General features: G+C 34.1%; 3 protein-coding genes across 4 annotated transcripts in view; 2 read left to right on the top strand and 1 right to left on the bottom strand.

Annotated features, from left to right (window-relative positions):
- Positions 1-3,780, top strand: part of LOC116347518 (coiled-coil domain-containing protein lobo) — a 93,289-nt gene extending 89,509 nt beyond the window's left edge. The window contains exons 2-12 of the mRNA XM_031778113.1: positions 453-662; positions 749-1,147; positions 1,359-1,578; positions 1,658-1,915; positions 1,991-2,123; positions 2,211-2,265; positions 2,327-2,539; positions 2,609-2,830; positions 2,906-3,094; positions 3,156-3,247; positions 3,621-3,780. Of these exons, the coding sequence (XP_031633973.1) occupies positions 453-662; positions 749-1,147; positions 1,359-1,578; positions 1,658-1,915; positions 1,991-2,123; positions 2,211-2,265; positions 2,327-2,539; positions 2,609-2,830; positions 2,906-3,094; positions 3,156-3,247; positions 3,621-3,780 (2,151 nt within the window). The remainder of the gene's footprint in view (positions 1-452; positions 663-748; positions 1,148-1,358; positions 1,579-1,657; positions 1,916-1,990; positions 2,124-2,210; positions 2,266-2,326; positions 2,540-2,608; positions 2,831-2,905; positions 3,095-3,155; positions 3,248-3,620) is intronic.
- A 999-nt stretch (positions 3,781-4,779) lies between these two features.
- On the bottom strand, positions 4,780-9,985 carry LOC116347618 (FERM domain-containing protein 8). The gene is made up of 9 exons (XM_031778298.1): positions 9,692-9,985; positions 8,463-9,214; positions 7,923-8,376; positions 7,293-7,639; positions 6,790-7,140; positions 6,478-6,607; positions 6,285-6,383; positions 5,878-6,025; positions 4,780-5,806 (listed from the first exon to the last, which is right to left on the bottom strand). The coding sequence occupies exons 2-9, from the start codon at positions 8,729-8,731 to the stop codon at positions 5,679-5,681; spliced, it is 1,926 nt and encodes a 641-aa protein (XP_031634158.1). The 5' UTR covers positions 8,732-9,214; positions 9,692-9,985; the 3' UTR covers positions 4,780-5,678.
- An 873-nt stretch (positions 9,986-10,858) lies between these two features.
- On the top strand, positions 10,859-16,488 carry LOC116347602 (putative mediator of RNA polymerase II transcription subunit 26). 2 transcript variants are annotated; one of them, XM_031778263.1, is made up of 7 exons: positions 10,859-11,359; positions 12,051-12,441; positions 12,537-13,002; positions 13,113-13,505; positions 13,574-13,961; positions 14,041-14,136; positions 14,205-16,488. In XM_031778263.1, the coding sequence occupies exons 2-7, from the start codon at positions 12,083-12,085 to the stop codon at positions 14,210-14,212; spliced, it is 1,710 nt and encodes a 569-aa protein (XP_031634123.1). In that variant the 5' UTR covers positions 10,859-11,359; positions 12,051-12,082; the 3' UTR covers positions 14,213-16,488. The 2 variants fall into 2 exon arrangements, with proteins under 2 accessions (XP_031634123.1, XP_031634124.1); XM_031778264.1 differs by lacking the exon at positions 10,859-11,359 and adding an exon at positions 11,852-11,874.
- The last annotated feature ends 333 nt before the right edge of the window (positions 16,489-16,821 follow it).

Here is a 16,821-nt window from a genome sequence, read left to right as displayed (position 1 = left end):
TAGTCATTTTGACATTTTTCTTACATTTGCATTTCAATTACGACCGAACGACGATGGCGACACCAAATAGAGTCATTGACTTCGCAATTGATGTTTCATCGGAAATAACAAGCGTATTACAACAATTGCAATATGCGTTTAACATTTAATCCGATTTATCTTATATCGCTTTAATTAGAACCATATTAAAGCAACAATCAATAGCATATTTAGCTCGATAACGGTGGAACAACTGTTGATTGATTTCAGACGCCAAAAACACATTGAAACCAATACGGCTCTTAATTAATTCAAAATTAAACTGAATGAATACAGCGGGAGGTTCGTCACTTGTGAAAAAAACGGGTGGACCGGAGTAATTTCTTTTTAATTGGATTCATGTCACTTTGTCAAAGGATGAACACGATCCAATTCAAAATTGCGTTAAAAAAAATTTGTTTCTTTTTTTTCAGCCGCCACGACTAGTGTCACCTGACACGTTGCTGACACTGCGTTCTGGCAACGCCTTTGAAATGGCAACGCTTTTATGTAGCCTATTAATAGCTAATCGATATGGAGCGATGGTAGTGAGTGGATATGCGAGTGAGGTCGTGACAAGCTGCAATCAAAACCGTGAATGTTGTCCCAACATTCCAATCAGAGCATCAAAACAAACGACAAATGTACATATATAAAGAAACTAGTTTTTTTCTTTAACAATAATTATATTCATTATTATCGTTGTTTTGTCTCTTGTCGTTTTTTTAAGGAAGCAAGTTCGAGCAAAGCAAATGGCATGGATAAAAACAAATACGCATTAATCGATCCAGTTGATTTGAGAAGTAAATTTTTACTTGAAGTTGAAGCACGCAAACTGAAACAGGCAAATGACCAACGACGTGAGGAAATGGAACGTCAATTAGAAGAATTGCGAATTTTGGAAAAATTGCCAGAAGACGAACACATCGGTAGTCGCAGACATGCTTGGGTTGTAATTTTGTCAAATGTTGAATGGGCTTCAAAAAAATCCGCTGGGCCTGAACATGAATGCGATGAAACACAAGTTACACGACCATTTTTTATCGAACCAACGACAGGAGTTCATTTTTCAACAGATGATCCAAATTACTATGTCGTTGACAGTGTTTGGAATGAGGCCAACTACTATGTATGTGAAACTATGTAATTAATTTCAATCTTAAACGTACTAATTGGTTGCGGAATTATTGATATTAAGAACAGTTTGGCGTGAATCATGAGAGTTGAACGTTGCATGAACAACATGATGCGTATAACTATCATGATTTGGACTTTCTAAAATAAATTAGTACATGAACGATGCGTTCCAATTGATATTGTTGGTGTTCAAAATATTGCAGGTAAATTTACAAGATCCCGGTGAAAATAATCTAAAAAACCTTAAATGGAACTTTGAAGATCGGAAAAATTGGCAAACGCTGTTGAATGAAGATTCGGTCGTTGACTTTGTGAAAAGAAGTGAAACACCAGTAGAACTGAAGAGTGCAAATATAAGTTTTTGCGCACGATATTTGGACATGCCTATCAGTTGGGTGAAGCAATTTAGCGTATCGAATGCAGGTGAACATCCACTGATCCAATAATAATAATAATTCAATATAATCAAGTGTAAAAAATACTATATATATTTGGATTACAGATTATGATGAACGTTATCCGAATGGATGTAAAAAGATTTATTACAAACGGGTTCTGTTGGAACTGTTTGCACCATACTTGAACGATAACGGTGTTATTAAACGACTTACGCTGTATAAAAACTTGGACCACACCGATGAAATTACTTGTTGGCAATGGTACTGCAATCGTGAGGATTCACTTGAATCAGTCGAAAAGGACTTTGAAACAAATCAAATAATAGAAAATTACGCGAACGGTCGACCAGATTCTTTGCGCCGTAAATACTGATGACATTTTTGGTGTCCTTCACTATTGTTTTTTATTTTTTTAATATTGCTCATTGAACTCTTAGGTTTCACGAGATCAATGGAACGTGATGGTGAAAAAATGTTCGAATACTACGAAAATTCGCGTTTAGACGGTTTGATTTTACTTGAAGTAGCGCCGAACTATGTTCGAGAACATTTTGAGCACCGTCAAGACAGGTGATTGCTTTTATTTCAACACAAAGCTCGATTTAGATTAATATTTGTCATTGATTTTCTCGATAAAATTAAACTACAATACTTCAGATTTCTTGTCTACCGCGAGTTTGTGACGGATGCAAAGGGCAATAAAGACCTTCTTGTAAGTCAATTGAAATACATCGTTCGATATGAACCAATTTATTATTATATTCATTGAACAGAAAATCGTGGAAAAGTTTCGACGCAACGAGAAAATACCGTTTCACGAGAATATTTTGAAGCGCACCTTTGACATTGCAGAAAATAAGATAATTTTGCAATTTCATTATGGATACAATGACATAACTCCAACCATTCGTGTTTATACATGCCCACCGAAACCAAACTATGGATGCGAAATCCCATTTAGTGAAGATGATAATCCGGTTGATATGGTCCGTAAGAATGATATCTCTCTCTTGATTTCTTTTTTTGTGTGATAATTTGTTTGATGATTATTACAGACCAACAAATACGAAAGAAATGTTCCAAAACTTAAGAGATATTATACTCTGCTTGAACAACTCCGAAACCAAGAAGAATGTATAAAGTCTTTCGAAAGTCGGCTATTGCACATTGAGTCAACGATGGTCGAACATCAAAACAATGCTCAACATCCAGTTTTGACGACAAGCATTTATGATCCGCTCCGCAATACAATTTCAAGGAATAGACGACTGGCAGAGGTAACATTTGCTTTTTTATCACAAAAAAAATATTAAGACACATATTTCGTTCGCAAACTCTATTCATAACTTTAGAACGATCGAATTGAAAGACAACAAACATTAGCAATGACTTCTGCTCCGGATATATTAGCGCCATATCTAGTTCATTTTACGACAAAACCAAATGAAATCGAATCGTTGCAGATCTACGAAAAATGTTTAAATGACATTCAAATCGATTATACGGAACGTTTGGCGCTACTTCGACAACAATATGAAGATGTAAATTTCTACCACTTTTGCAATGTTTTGTTTGTTTTTTGAAATCAATCTATAATTTAAGGTATCGAAAGAAATAGAAAATCTGAAAAGGTACCTGGATTTGTATGAGGATAAAATCGATGAAAAGGAATACGACGATTACGTGAAACATGGGTAAGACTGAATGGTCGAGAATAAAAACCGCATTTGAAGGAAAACTGTTGTGGAGCAGGAGTTAAGCCGTTTTTTGGGGGTTCGGTTTTTTGGTTTTGGGGATTCGGCTTCAAGAAGCAAAAGAAAATTGTTTGTCTCCATACAATTTGGGTAATCGAGAAAAAAGTTCGATACTGTGGCATTGTTTATGACGAGGGTCTGAATTACCTGCAAAACAATCCCCCTGCATTTTTTGAAAATTGTAAATATTTGAATATACACACCCCAATGACCGGCAACGACAATAAAATTCTGTTTTCATTCTTAGTCATTCATTTCGATGGAACCAATATTCACTTCGATTTTAAATTCTGTTTTCCTTTTGATTTCGCAGTCTCGAATTGGATGTATCGCAGCGAGTGTTCAAGCAGCGAATCGTTGATATTGAAGAAGAATACAAACGAAAGTATAATGATGCAAAAGAGCAATTAAAACATGATTCACGCCTAACAGTCGACGTAATTGTATGCCTTGATGAAAAACTAACACAATAAAAACAACAACAGTATTTTATATTTACATAATTTTATTTAAACTTGTCTTAGTATTTTTTTTTTTTTGGAAAAAATATTTTTCGTCTATGTAATGTTCATTTTGTTGTCACTTTTTTTTCACAGTACTTATGGGCTAAGATTTTCTTTAGTTTTAGTCTAATTTATATCGTTCGTTCTACTGCATCATTGTTGAGATGATGATTCATTCTTAACCACATTTTATTTTGTTGTTGTTGTTGTCTCCAGTTTCAAATTCAATGTATGTGTATTTTGTTCAAAAGTTTCCATTTAAAATAGTGTATAGTTAAATAATGTATGCTATAGCAGCAACGATTTATTTTTAACATAACTACCAACTCCATCGGAAATATAAATTTGCCAATACTTTATCAATATTCGGGGGATTTGTTTTTTCTTCTTCTGGTTATCTCAATTGTCTTCACATAAAACAACGACTTAAAATAGGTAAAAATTTGATTTGAATTGGATTTTTGTTGTATAATAATAATAATAATAATAATTTATATATTCATTGAAAGAATTCGAATCGGTTATAATGATGTTATTTGCTATGAATTGCTTACATATGTAAAGATGTCAGCGTGTGTATTGTAAATAGGTTTCTTTTAAAAATAAAGGTAAAAATATGAAGACATTTGGTTTGTCGTGTATTTGATGGTCAGTTTGCAACACATTTCTTTTTTGCCTAACGACACTATTTGAATACAAAACTTGGGAGAAACTTTTTGATTGAAAGGGGGGAAGAGAACTGTTGCACTCAGAGAGTTTCTATCGCTCTCTCCTTACGTGTGCACAGGAATAATGTGTTGGTGTGTGTGTGTGAGAGAGAGTTTCGAGTGGGGTCGATGGAAAACGATTAAGAGATGTTAATTGTCACTTTAATCCATAATACATTTTACATTAGATTAGAGGCTCCCTTTAATACGAATATGATTGAGATTTAGATTTAGACTATGCTCTCTTTGTCTGTGTATTGTGGTTCCGTTTTCTCAAAGGTTTGTATTCTCTATTCATTTACACTGTCGTTCTAACATGAATTCAAAACCATTACAATTTATGCCATAACCAATTTGTTCATATATAATTTAAGTCGATTGACCAATAAAGCAAAAGGGGAGACAAACTTGTGTTCAATGCTGTGCGTTATAATTACCCGGAAAATGAGTCTTTAAAAGAGTACGAGTGTTGTTTGACCTCCTCTTTTTCTCTCTTCGCAGTAATCGTGTTGAAAACAAAAGTAATTACATTGATTATTGAATATCTTTTTAACTATGTCACGATTACTCTTTCTTACAACTTGTCTGTCACACAAAATGCCAGTTTGAACTATTCAACTCTATGAGATAGCAATCGTTTCACTTTTATGTCTCACTTTTGCTTTTTTGGCCATGCAATCATACATTTTATAAGATTTACTAGATTTTTTTTTCGGTTTAAGTCGTCACATAATCACTGTTTATATCTCACCATTATCATTCTTCACACTATATCGAGACTTATGGATTCACATTGTTCATCCACTCGAATTTCATTGGCAATAACGTTAAATGATTGATTTGTTTTAAAATTTCGTCAACTTTTAAAAATGGTGGTCATTTTAAAATGAAATATCCTTTCGCAACTACTTTATATTTTATCCACTTGATTCATTCTCGATTTTCCGTTTATAGTTATCGTCTTTTTTGTTTATTTTTATTTTCCCGAGGATAATAACACTCTGTGTTTGTTTCGTTTCACACTAAATTCAATCACTCTCACGTTTACCCAAACATCTAATTCATTATAATGTGTGCTTTGCATACTTAATTTCTTTGTTTCAAATAATTTTCATAAAACTGTCGTTAAATTTATGCCCAATATTTGATTACCACAAATTATCAATAGCTTATTGCCATTGATCCCATTTGTCCGATGCATCGACCCTCTTCGTCGAATGTAGCCAGCGTTAGTTTTGATAATTTGTTACTTAAAACGCCACAGCCATTGTTTTGAATTGGATTTGGTTCTGGAAGAGAAAGAAAAATGCCATTTAACACATTGACATGGTGACCGTGCGTTATTTTTGTTTTTGCATACCTTCAGCTACATTCTCCGTTCCATTTTCACCCAATTTTCGACGTCGCATTTCGGCAAAATGTGATATTAAGGCATCCATCATTGGGGCTTGCTTTGAAAATACTTGCATCATTTTCGATGTGTGCATTCCATTTTCAACGGCATCAAACTGAAAATAATAACCGATTCATTTCAAAAAGGATATCAAAAGGTACATGCGGATAGTATAGAACGGGTTCCACCATCTGGCGGAAGTAATGCAAAACAAAACGAAAAAAGGATTTTCCCATCAAAAGGATAGCTTTTGATAAAGCTTAAATGTGAACGATCCTTTCAAGTGGAGCACCGGAATTTCCCTTTCGAAAAAATGTTCGAATCCTTTTTTTCTCTCGATGGAGCTACTCGATCAAAGCTTTTCTTTTGTTTACCTGAATGAAAATACAGGGCAAACAATCTGGGTCATCTGTTGCACTCGGTTTGGCCAAGTCCCATGACAATTCGTCGTATTTTAATCCAAGCAGAAGATTCTGCATTTAAAGAAAATGAATTACATTTAGTTACCGCCATTCTGATGGTAATCACATTAATCACCATAAATAATTGCAACGAAAATTCACTTACCCCGTTTATGTTATCAATTATAAAAACGCCACGTTCGTTAATTCCAACTAAAACCGGTTCATCTTGTTGATTGAATAAACTCATAAGACCGCGAACGGGTTGCTCGATTTGCGCATTGAAAAAGGCCGAACTGAAAATACGTGCACGCACATATGCAAAAACCGATTGTGTTAATAATTAATTCATGGATTCAGGTTAATAATTTAAATCGTTTGAAGGAGAAGAAACACAAAAAGTGAAACAAATTAAATTTTGAATTGGTTGGGTGTATTCGTACATCATACGCGCAACCAATGCGTTCAATTTTCTTACCCATAAAATGGTAATGCCCAACAAAACTCTAAATATTTTCGCATTAATTTTCTAGTTGTCGCTGTGGTTGGCACTCGTTTATATTGTTCGAGTAGTTTTACCTCAGCGGACGTCTTACGGCTAATTGGCATCCATGACCAGCTTGTATTTTTTGCAATATGTGATGGCAAAAAGCGAAATTGATTCTCACGAAAATAGCCAATGGTGTGCGTGTGCATATTGTATGGGCCGAGTTCGATGCGTGCCTGAATGCCACCAAGCATAATTGAGTGTGCCGCCTCGAGTACATAACGACCGCTTAACACATTGTGCCTAGCTTCCTCGTACAACAATTCGATGATTCGTGGATCTCTGTTGTGAGTACAATGGGAAAATGAAACAAAACACAAACACAGAGACATAAGAGGTTGAATGGAACATGGAAAGCATAAAATTAAGTGATTAAATTCATCAAAATAATAATAAAAAAAATAAAAAAATAAGGTCAATATGTGGTCACTCACTTGATTTTCTCTTCTTCACGCTTTGAAACGAACACATTTCGTCTGAGCTGTATCATTGGTTCATCGTATCGTTTTTGTAAAGCGTTTGCATTGCTGAATTTATTCAACAGTTTTGGCCATGCAACTCGCACACCAAACGGTCGATGCTGTGGCTTCAATTGGATTTCCAGCAATGTAGAGTTCATCCAAAGCGAAAATATATTTTGTGCCAATAATTTATTTGATATACCAAGTTCTTCACAGCCTAATGCTGCAGCCAAATACACTTGCGCCGGACATTGTGCGGTACCTTCAATTTCCATATGAACTGCCACTCGTGACATTAGATAAACACACGTCGGAATCACCTGCAAAAATCAAAAAAAAATTATCGTTTTACAACTAGTTCGACGTCGAATATCATTGTTGGCATGAATTATGTGGATGACTGAGAAAAGGCTGTGACGACAGCAAAACCTTTCAATAATGGACGCTTTCAAAACTATAAGTCATCTCAAATTGAACATTTTTATCAGTTTTAAAAATGTTCATAAAAAATGAACTTTCATCGGTGCAAACTCCTCGATGGTACAAAAATTGAATTGAATCGATTATTGAGCGGTTCCGCTGTACTATTTTATTCGCACTTACATTTTGTAAGGGCCTATTTAATGAAACGGTATTATTTTGTGGTGCATTTGATGTGCCAGCATAGTAGTTGGAATTCTGTTGTGTTTCGGTCATTTGTGACATCATTTGATGTGAATGTGATTGATACGTGGCAGTGCTGCTTGTGCATTCCAGCATTTCGGTGCTTTGAATTTGTGATGTGGTTATGACTCGTTGTACTGTATACAAAACCGATGGTACATTCGATTGTTGAGGTGGTGGCGGCATCGGTGATGTTTGTTGATTTGACTGAAGCATTTGGGTCTGTTGTTGTACAGCTATCGATAGTGGCGTTGATATGCCAGAGTTATTATGGCTTGCCATCATTCCGGCATTAACAACCGAATCCGACATTGTGCTCGACAATGGAATCGGCGTTGATGCCAGCGTATAATAATCATCTCGTCCAGTGGCGCCAAAATAGATTTTTGACGGCCTAAAAATAAAACATTAAACATTGAATTGTTGTAAATTTCCATCAAAGACAACTTAAAAAAAAGTGATGATCAATTTTTGACTCACTGATAGTCTGATTGTATTTGTTGTGGATATTTCCGACGTTGATGATATTGAACGCCCATTTGCATTGGCACAATATTTATGTAGCTATTTCCTGAGTTTAATTGTGCTTTCGACTTTGTCAGTGTCAATTCGTCATTAGTATTGCTATTGTTGGTTGCGTTGATCGTTGTACCAATCGCTCCTCCATCCATGCATTGTGTACCAACGGAAGCTGTTTGAATCGCATTGGCACCGCTAACATGATAGCATTTTGAATCAATCGAATCCATTTCATAACTAATTCTATATATGTGTGTGTGTGTGAGTGTGGATTGGCGTTTCACGTCGATACCATCTAATGGTTAACGGATTTTTCGTCGGAATTTCATTGTTCTAACGCTTTTCCATTGATCGACACGAGCACCATTAGAAATTCCAACATTTTTCACATGAAAACAAAATAAAAAACAAGCAGGTACACTTAAAACCAAATCGAAACCAATTTATCACGTCAAAATCCACACCATCGACTATATGATGATAACACACTCGTTACACAATTCAAAATTTCATTTGAAATTTTATTCACGTCAACAAACCACTCACACACAATAATCGAAAAAATGTTTGCTAGCACAGTTGCATTGTTTTTGTTCTCGATATTCGTTTCACTTATCGTCGATCGAATTTTTTTTGATTTTTGTGTTCGTTCAATTTCAAAAACTATTTACTAAATTGGTTGTATATTTTATTTGGTAGGCAATTTATTTCATCTGTTTGGATAGATAAAGAGGAAAAAAAACAAACAAATACAAAATGTTAATCAACAAAGTTCAATAGTTAGTTAGTAGTTCATCAAATATTTCAAATATTGACATAGATAATTTGCAATTGAAATGAAATCCAATTTGTGTCAGAAACGCGATTGGGCGGATGGAAATATCAATACAAAGAATAAAAGAAATGTAATACAAAACAACAACAACACAAGTGACAAAATGAGATTTCCACCAAATGCCATTTATTTTGGTCGAAAATGAAGCACCATATCGAAATAGAAATTGGTGCACTAGTTTTCAAAAATGCCAACAAAAATAATGGATTTTTCATGTAAATAAATTATTCAACATAAATTGGTCACACTTTTGACGTTGACGATGAGTAATTTATGTTATTACATTATATTTCCTCTTCTTCTTCATCATCATCATCGTCTAAAATGATTCTTTGCTCTGCGCTTATGCACTTACATTCGATACATTGATTTACTACCCACTTTAAAAATTAAATAACATAAAAGACATCTTCTTTTTATTGCACAAAACTTTTCGTCGTATTTACATCGAAACTATTTGATTTACAAAATGAAAACCAAATGACTAACAATTGTTTCGTTCGCTGCAATTGTAATTTGCACAAAAATATTGGGCTGAAAAATATGAACAGAAACAAAAGAAAATTCGGAGCTCCCTTTTTTCTTGCTTTGAATAATCTTTTCTATATATGGTTTAAGTTGTCAAAACAGGCAGCAGCCATCATGAACTGCTGTTGAACAGCCTACATACAGTGAAAATTTCTCGCCATATACATCATCCGTTTTCCCCTTCACACACTTTTTCCACATTACAATTTTTCGATGGAAATTACACACTCGAAACAACCGAATAAAGAGCTTTTCTACGAAGGATAACACCATTACCCATTTTTGTTTCGTTGGCAGCACTGTACGTGTACATACATCGGAGAAAACTGTACAATGTGGATACCACTAGGATATTTTCTTTTTTAAATGAGTTTTACCTATATTTTCGCCAGTTCGACTTGAGTCGCGAAGAATGATTATTTGAATTTTTTTTCTATTCTCTTCTATTTTCAAATTTAAATTTGGTTTATGTGATTGAATTAATCCATTTTTACAGTAACTGCCCATCTTCATCTAACTACTAGATAAAATATTCAAATTGATAGTTTCCATACAAAAATGATGTACATCAGATGAAAATTGCATTCTTTCTATCCGAAAAAAGATAAACATTGTCAATGTTTATATTGATAAGACGGAATCGCGTGCGCCATCTCTTGTTCGTAATCGTATTATTGATAAAAAAAAAGCCCTCTGCCACATATATGCATAAATAATTTACTTATGAATAAATGCAAAGAATTGCATAAATTTCATGATGTTTCTTCGAATAAATGCTATGAATCTGTGATAAACTGGACGCGATCCAAAATAGCCGATTTAAAATTAAACTGCATCCGCATTCTAATTCGATTTGAATATGAGCGTTGTGTGCGTATGTGTGTGTGTTTGCAATTGGTTTTTGCACACGCACACATACACAAGCGTAATCACGTTTGTCGCAAGATATCGTTGTGTGTTGTATATCGAAAGACGTCTAGTCTGTCATCGCGTCTCGCAGAGCTCAGACGCAGAAATACATTTTTGCATATATCGAATTAATACGAAAGAGAAAGAGGGAAAAAAGACGACAACGTTAATCACAAAAATCGGTTTGTTCCGTGGTATTTTGTGTTCTCGCCATTCGGGTGGTGCATGTATTGGTGCGCATCATATGAGTAAATGTGAGCATGTGTGCATCTGACTGAAGGAAGAAAAAAAAAACGACGTACAAATATACATATATCGATATGTATGTATAGAGAGACGAATAAATTCGCTGTATCTATGGTGTGTGTATCGAAATGATTGATTGCAATTGAACGAGAGCTGCAGACTGCAAAGTGATAAGAAACGCGAGCGGAGAAAGAAAAAGAAAGAAGAAGTGTTTCATTGGGCGCTTTGTAAAAATGTCGAATTCCAATGAATTATGTGCAAGAAGCGGCTAAACAAATCGCACATACAATACGATTTAGCTGAAATATAGATACGCTGATCCGACCAAATTACATTTAAGGTAAATATATCCGTGCGAATAATGTAGCGACAGTTTTTCATGTGTGCATTTATTTTTATGAGAGCATTTGGCTGGGAACACGCCATCTTTTTGTTACCTTTTTTTTATTCATCTCTAATTGATGGTTTACATCAAAACATAATTGTAGTGTCGTGCGCGCGTTTTTTTTCACTCTTCGTTTTGCATTCATCGATGCTTTTTGGTATTTTCAAAAAATATTTTTCAATCGCATTTTATTTTTCACGTTCAATTGAAAAGGCGTAACATTTTGATAGTCGCGGTTCACCACGGAGACACCAACAGCTTGTTGGCATCGAATATAAAACAAAAATTCGAGTGATATTTTAATTATTCATATAACATTGAATCGTATGGAATATTTTAAATTATTACATTGTGTTCTGCCGTTTGATTCGTCGCGAGGCAGACTGTTCTGTGCCAGTTTACTTTGTGGATAATTTTCTTGTTTTACCAATTTCAGTTGTGTAAACAGCACGAATCGATCTCATATGATAGTAACTATGTTCGATTAAATAGCTCTCACGTTATTATAATTTCAAATTAATTCGATGAATTTTTAATGAAACAAAGGACTCGTCGAATTTGATGAGCGTGTGTCTTTTTCACAATACATATTCGACCTCTGGTGTTTAACAATATTTGATTTTTCCATTCTTTTCAATCCAATCAGAATCCCAATAAGACTATAATTAGAGTTCTATTATGGATTTGACGGAGACAATGAAGCAGGTGTTGGCCAAAGTGTCAGCGGGAAATGCGCAGGGATTGATGAATTCGACTGTCAACAATCCAGCTGCAATGGCACTCCTCCAACAGCATCACGCACAACAACAACAGCAACAGCAGCAGCAGCAGCAACAACAACAACAACAACAACAAAAAGCACATCCCAGCGATTTGCAATCGAATAACGGGCCCGGTGTCGGTTATGTTAATGAAAAACTTTACATGCTGCTTCAATTGTATTTGCAAAATAAAGGCTGGAATCCAAGTGTCGAATTGTTACAGTGTTTCAGTGAGCTAAAAGACAGTGCAATGTTGCCAAGTGCAGCTTATTTACAGTGAGTGTTGGCTGTTCGTGATCAAAATCGTCGACAATCCAATCTTATGAATCGAGTAAAATTCTAAATATTTTTTCTTTTTATTTTTTTTGTAGAGTATTGGCCAATCGATTATCGTTGGATAGCCAAGGACGTTTGGTGCTTCGTGAATCGGGTAAAATTGTTTTACCGTACGAACATTTTGCGAACGCTGTAATGTTGAAGCATATGACCGGTCCACATGGAATGCATTTAAGTTTGGATGCCACCATTCGATCGGTTGTGGAATCATATACGATTGGCCGTGAAAATTTTGGCATGGAAAAAGAATTTATTGTTGAAGTCGTGCAATCGTGTCCAAATCAAGCGTGTCGTTATTATAAAACTCATTTGGGCGGTACAGTGCCACCGTTTATGGACAGTGCTTTTCAATCGGCAGCTCAAACAAATCCAGATTTTTTGCAACATTTGCCACAGCCACCAATCCTGCCACAACAAAATATTCCATCATCACAGTCATCGGGAAGCACACCCAATCCAGGCATTATCGACATGTCACAAATGGATGCGAACAATGCTGCGGTGAGTCATAAGTATTGATCGACAATTTCTTCTATCAATTCCACACAAATATTTTTGTTTCAATTAGTTGATTGTGGCATATTTTTTTGTAACATCATTTTTAATTACAGCATCTATCATCAAAACAACAGCACAATAGCGTTAATGCTCAAAAGCAACAACAACGGGCCGCACTATCAGCTGCCGAAAAACACATGAAAATGGGACCAAATTCAACACAGCAAATTACAGCAGCTATTATTCAACAGCAAAATCGTGCGATTGCACAACAAAATTTGGAGAAATTTAATAGCATGTCGACCATGGAAAAGCAACGACTTTTTAAAGAATTTGATAAGAAACAATTTGATGCACCGATGCTTCATACGGATAATAATCACAGTCGGTCACATGGACGTAACCTTCAACCAACACAGCTACCATCTCGATCGCCACATCAAATTTTGAACTCGAATGCACCATTAGATCTTCAACAACAATCAAAACAACAAATTTCGCACAAGGTTTGAAAATGAACATTGTTAAGATCGAACCAAACCATATATATTATAAAATTGTTTTCTATTTGCAGCAATCACAACAATTGAATGGTGCTTGGAATTCATATTCTGCACAACAACAGTCGTTGCCAAATTTGTCGAATCGCACCGATATAGGACAAACAACCATTACACTTTCAAATTTAAACGCACATCAATCACCGCACACACAAGCGGCATTATCGCAACAAATTCCATCAGCACACAATCAATCTCAAGTTCCGTCGATGCCACCGCAACAGAATTATCAACAACAACAGCAGCAGCAGCAACAACAACAACAGCAACAATCGTCGATCGGCCAAGAGAATATTGTACGTGTTTTTGATGAACTAATGAAAAACATTGCGAGAATGAAAATGTTTGTTCGGCCATCAATGTGCAAACCATATGGCAAACAAAGCGAAAGCCTGCAAAAGAGTATGTACACCTAATTATGATTGAAAATTAGAAGAAAGAAAACAAAACAAAAATGTTGATTTTTTTCTCATTTATTTAGCTTTAATTGACACCATTCAAATCGTTCAATCGTTGCGCAATTGTATACCGGCGCCCACAATTTCAATTAATGCTTGGAAAAATGAAGATCGCAACAGTAAGTATACTTGTTTTATCGGTTTTAATCATTTTTGAGACTAACATTTGGTTATTCCAACTTTTCAGTTAACTGACATCTGAGTGTGTCCGATGACTTTTATTTTGAAGGTCAATCGGAAAGCTATCGATTATCATCGAATAAAAATTGACGCGAATATATTTAACAGATCATCGTATTGTACGTATTTTAATCGGTTCCTGATTTATAAGAACGACTCATAATTTCATTCTCCTTTCTGTGTTCCTTTTATTTAATTGTTTATTTTTTTAAGGTTCTTTTTAATCTAAAACTGAAAAGTATTTATTCTTTTTTAATTTCGCTAAAATCAAATGTACCTTAAGCATTGCATTTAGTTGTAATTTCTGTTCCTTATTTTCCTCCCGCCTCCCCACGTCGGGTGAATTAGTTTCAAGAAAGACTTTGATTTGAAAATTTTATGTTATGAACATATTTACGACTTACATAAACAAACAAGAAAAGATCGTTTTTTGTGATTAAGAATCACAATAAATTTATTATAATTAAATGATATCGAAAACATCACTGTAATTTTTAGTATTAAGTGCTTCTCCCATTCATTTATTATGATGTTGCAAATGGAGCGCAATTGAAACAAATCGCTTTTATGTAAAAACAAAATAATCGGAACATTTGCGACGGTGAATGTTGCTTTCGATTTGGATAGAAATAAAAATGGCGCATAATATGCCCAATTATTCCGTTCTTCCCCTCGTTAAGAGACCAGCACTATGTTACATTTTATGACTGTATTTAAATTACTTGTAAGTAAGCGATGGAGTGAATTAGAAAGCGAATTATTGCGGCAAGCACGCAAAATGTTTTGAAGAAGTCAATCGAGTTTCGATCATTCGAATTGCAAATATTGCTGATTAACTTGAATTGGTTTAAAAAAAATGGTATTTTAAGCAAGCAGAAAGACAACGTAGCGAAAATATAATCGTGATACATACAAATCAAAATGAGGCTATTTTCATCATATCGATTGTATTTTCCACGTTGGCACTTTCGTGTACTCTCTCATCAAATATTCACAATTTTTCATTCCAAATTTTATAATAATTTATTTAAATATAAACGAAAATTCGCCAAATTCAAAATCAAACATCACGCTCACAACTTTAGTCAATGATCATTTTGATACAATAAAAATTAAACATCACTTTTATCATTAATTCATTTATAAACTAAATTATGCATAATCTTAGAAATTGAACATTTTAATGAAAACGTTTAGAAAACAAATTGATACGTTCCGAATTGAATTTTGTGGGGGAAATACTGTAAAACCCATGCCAAAAATGGAACTTTTTTCTTATTTTAATGTAAAAAAAAAAAACAAAATTTAAATCAATTTTATTCGGCTATAGGAAAACTGTAATGTCATTTTTCGATTTTCAAGGCGCAAAAAGAATATTTATTCGAAAGCAAACGATGGCACGGCTACTGACAAAAAGAAAATATGGAAACGCAATCGGCAATATTCTGTGATAGACTCTAAGAATGAAATGAAATGAATGACATGATGAAGTTTGAAAGGTCATATTCCATCACCCGATTCAGTTTAACTGAATTATTACAGTATTGTATGTGTGTGTTTTCTTTTTTTAAAAACACTATCATATGAAATTTGAAAGTAACAGAAGTATTTGGTTAATTCCCTTTTTTAAACCATCGAATTATATTGATCATAATTATTAGAATGAAATTAGTCTAGATTGGCAATATCAAGAATGTGAAACAAAATTTAAAACAAAAAATAACGAATTCATAGTGCAAATGTTATATTTTAACGCTTAGAGAAAAAAAGTGAGGAGAAAACGCGACAAAATTTTCGCAATTTTCATTTATTTGTTGGAGTTGCCATCGTGCTGGTGCAATTACAAAGACAGCCAACATAAATCATTGGGAATTTCTTGCTTTATGGTTGTGTTAGAAAAGAGAAAGAAAATCAAGTAAATAGAAATAAGGATAAATAGTTTTTATTTCAGTAAATGCTCAAGTCAAACGATTTTTTTGTGTGTGTTTCAGCGGATAGGTGGAATTTCTTTTACTCGTTAGTTGTTTTTTTTCATCCTTCGTTCAAGTTTTGTTTTACATCATTTTTCCACATTGCAATGGAAAAACGTATATTTCATTATCGAAACATATAAATATCTCAGTATATCAGTATCAATACAAATGCGCATATTTTCGAAAAGAAAACTATCTAAGATAAACCGAAATAAAAGCCAATGTGCTTCAAACACACATCAATAACCGAGTTTTAAAAACTTAAGACAACATTTAGATTGTAATTTATCGATTATAAGAACATTCATTTTAAATCCATACAATTTTGTTCAGTTCTTTTTTAAATCTCTTGTTTTGTTTGAAAACAATTTACTTTGAACGAAAAAAAAGACGTTTTTATTTCTAAATTTCGATGAATGATGAAACAAATTTTTTATATGCTTAAACAAATTGCAGCTAATTCTTTGTAAATTCAAAATAAGCATTTAACAATAAAAAAAACGCAATTATTCAAGTACATGAATCGTGGGTCTTTTATTTATTTAAGATGTTTGTCCAAATTAATAGTGTGGCTCATATTAGCATCAGATTGATGGCAGCGTCCTTAGTTGGACCGTTAATGCAAAGACGGTGTGCTAGCAATCAGGACTC

The sequence above is a fragment of the Contarinia nasturtii genome, unplaced genomic scaffold (genome assembly GCF_009176525.2).
Source record: "Contarinia nasturtii isolate CC-2019 unplaced genomic scaffold, AAFC_CNas_1.1 Cnas_scaffold_1964, whole genome shotgun sequence".
Taxonomy (NCBI): domain Eukaryota; kingdom Metazoa; phylum Arthropoda; class Insecta; order Diptera; family Cecidomyiidae; genus Contarinia; species Contarinia nasturtii.
The sequence above is the reverse complement of the archived record's forward strand: the minus strand, read 5'-3'. Positions and strand labels throughout refer to the sequence as shown.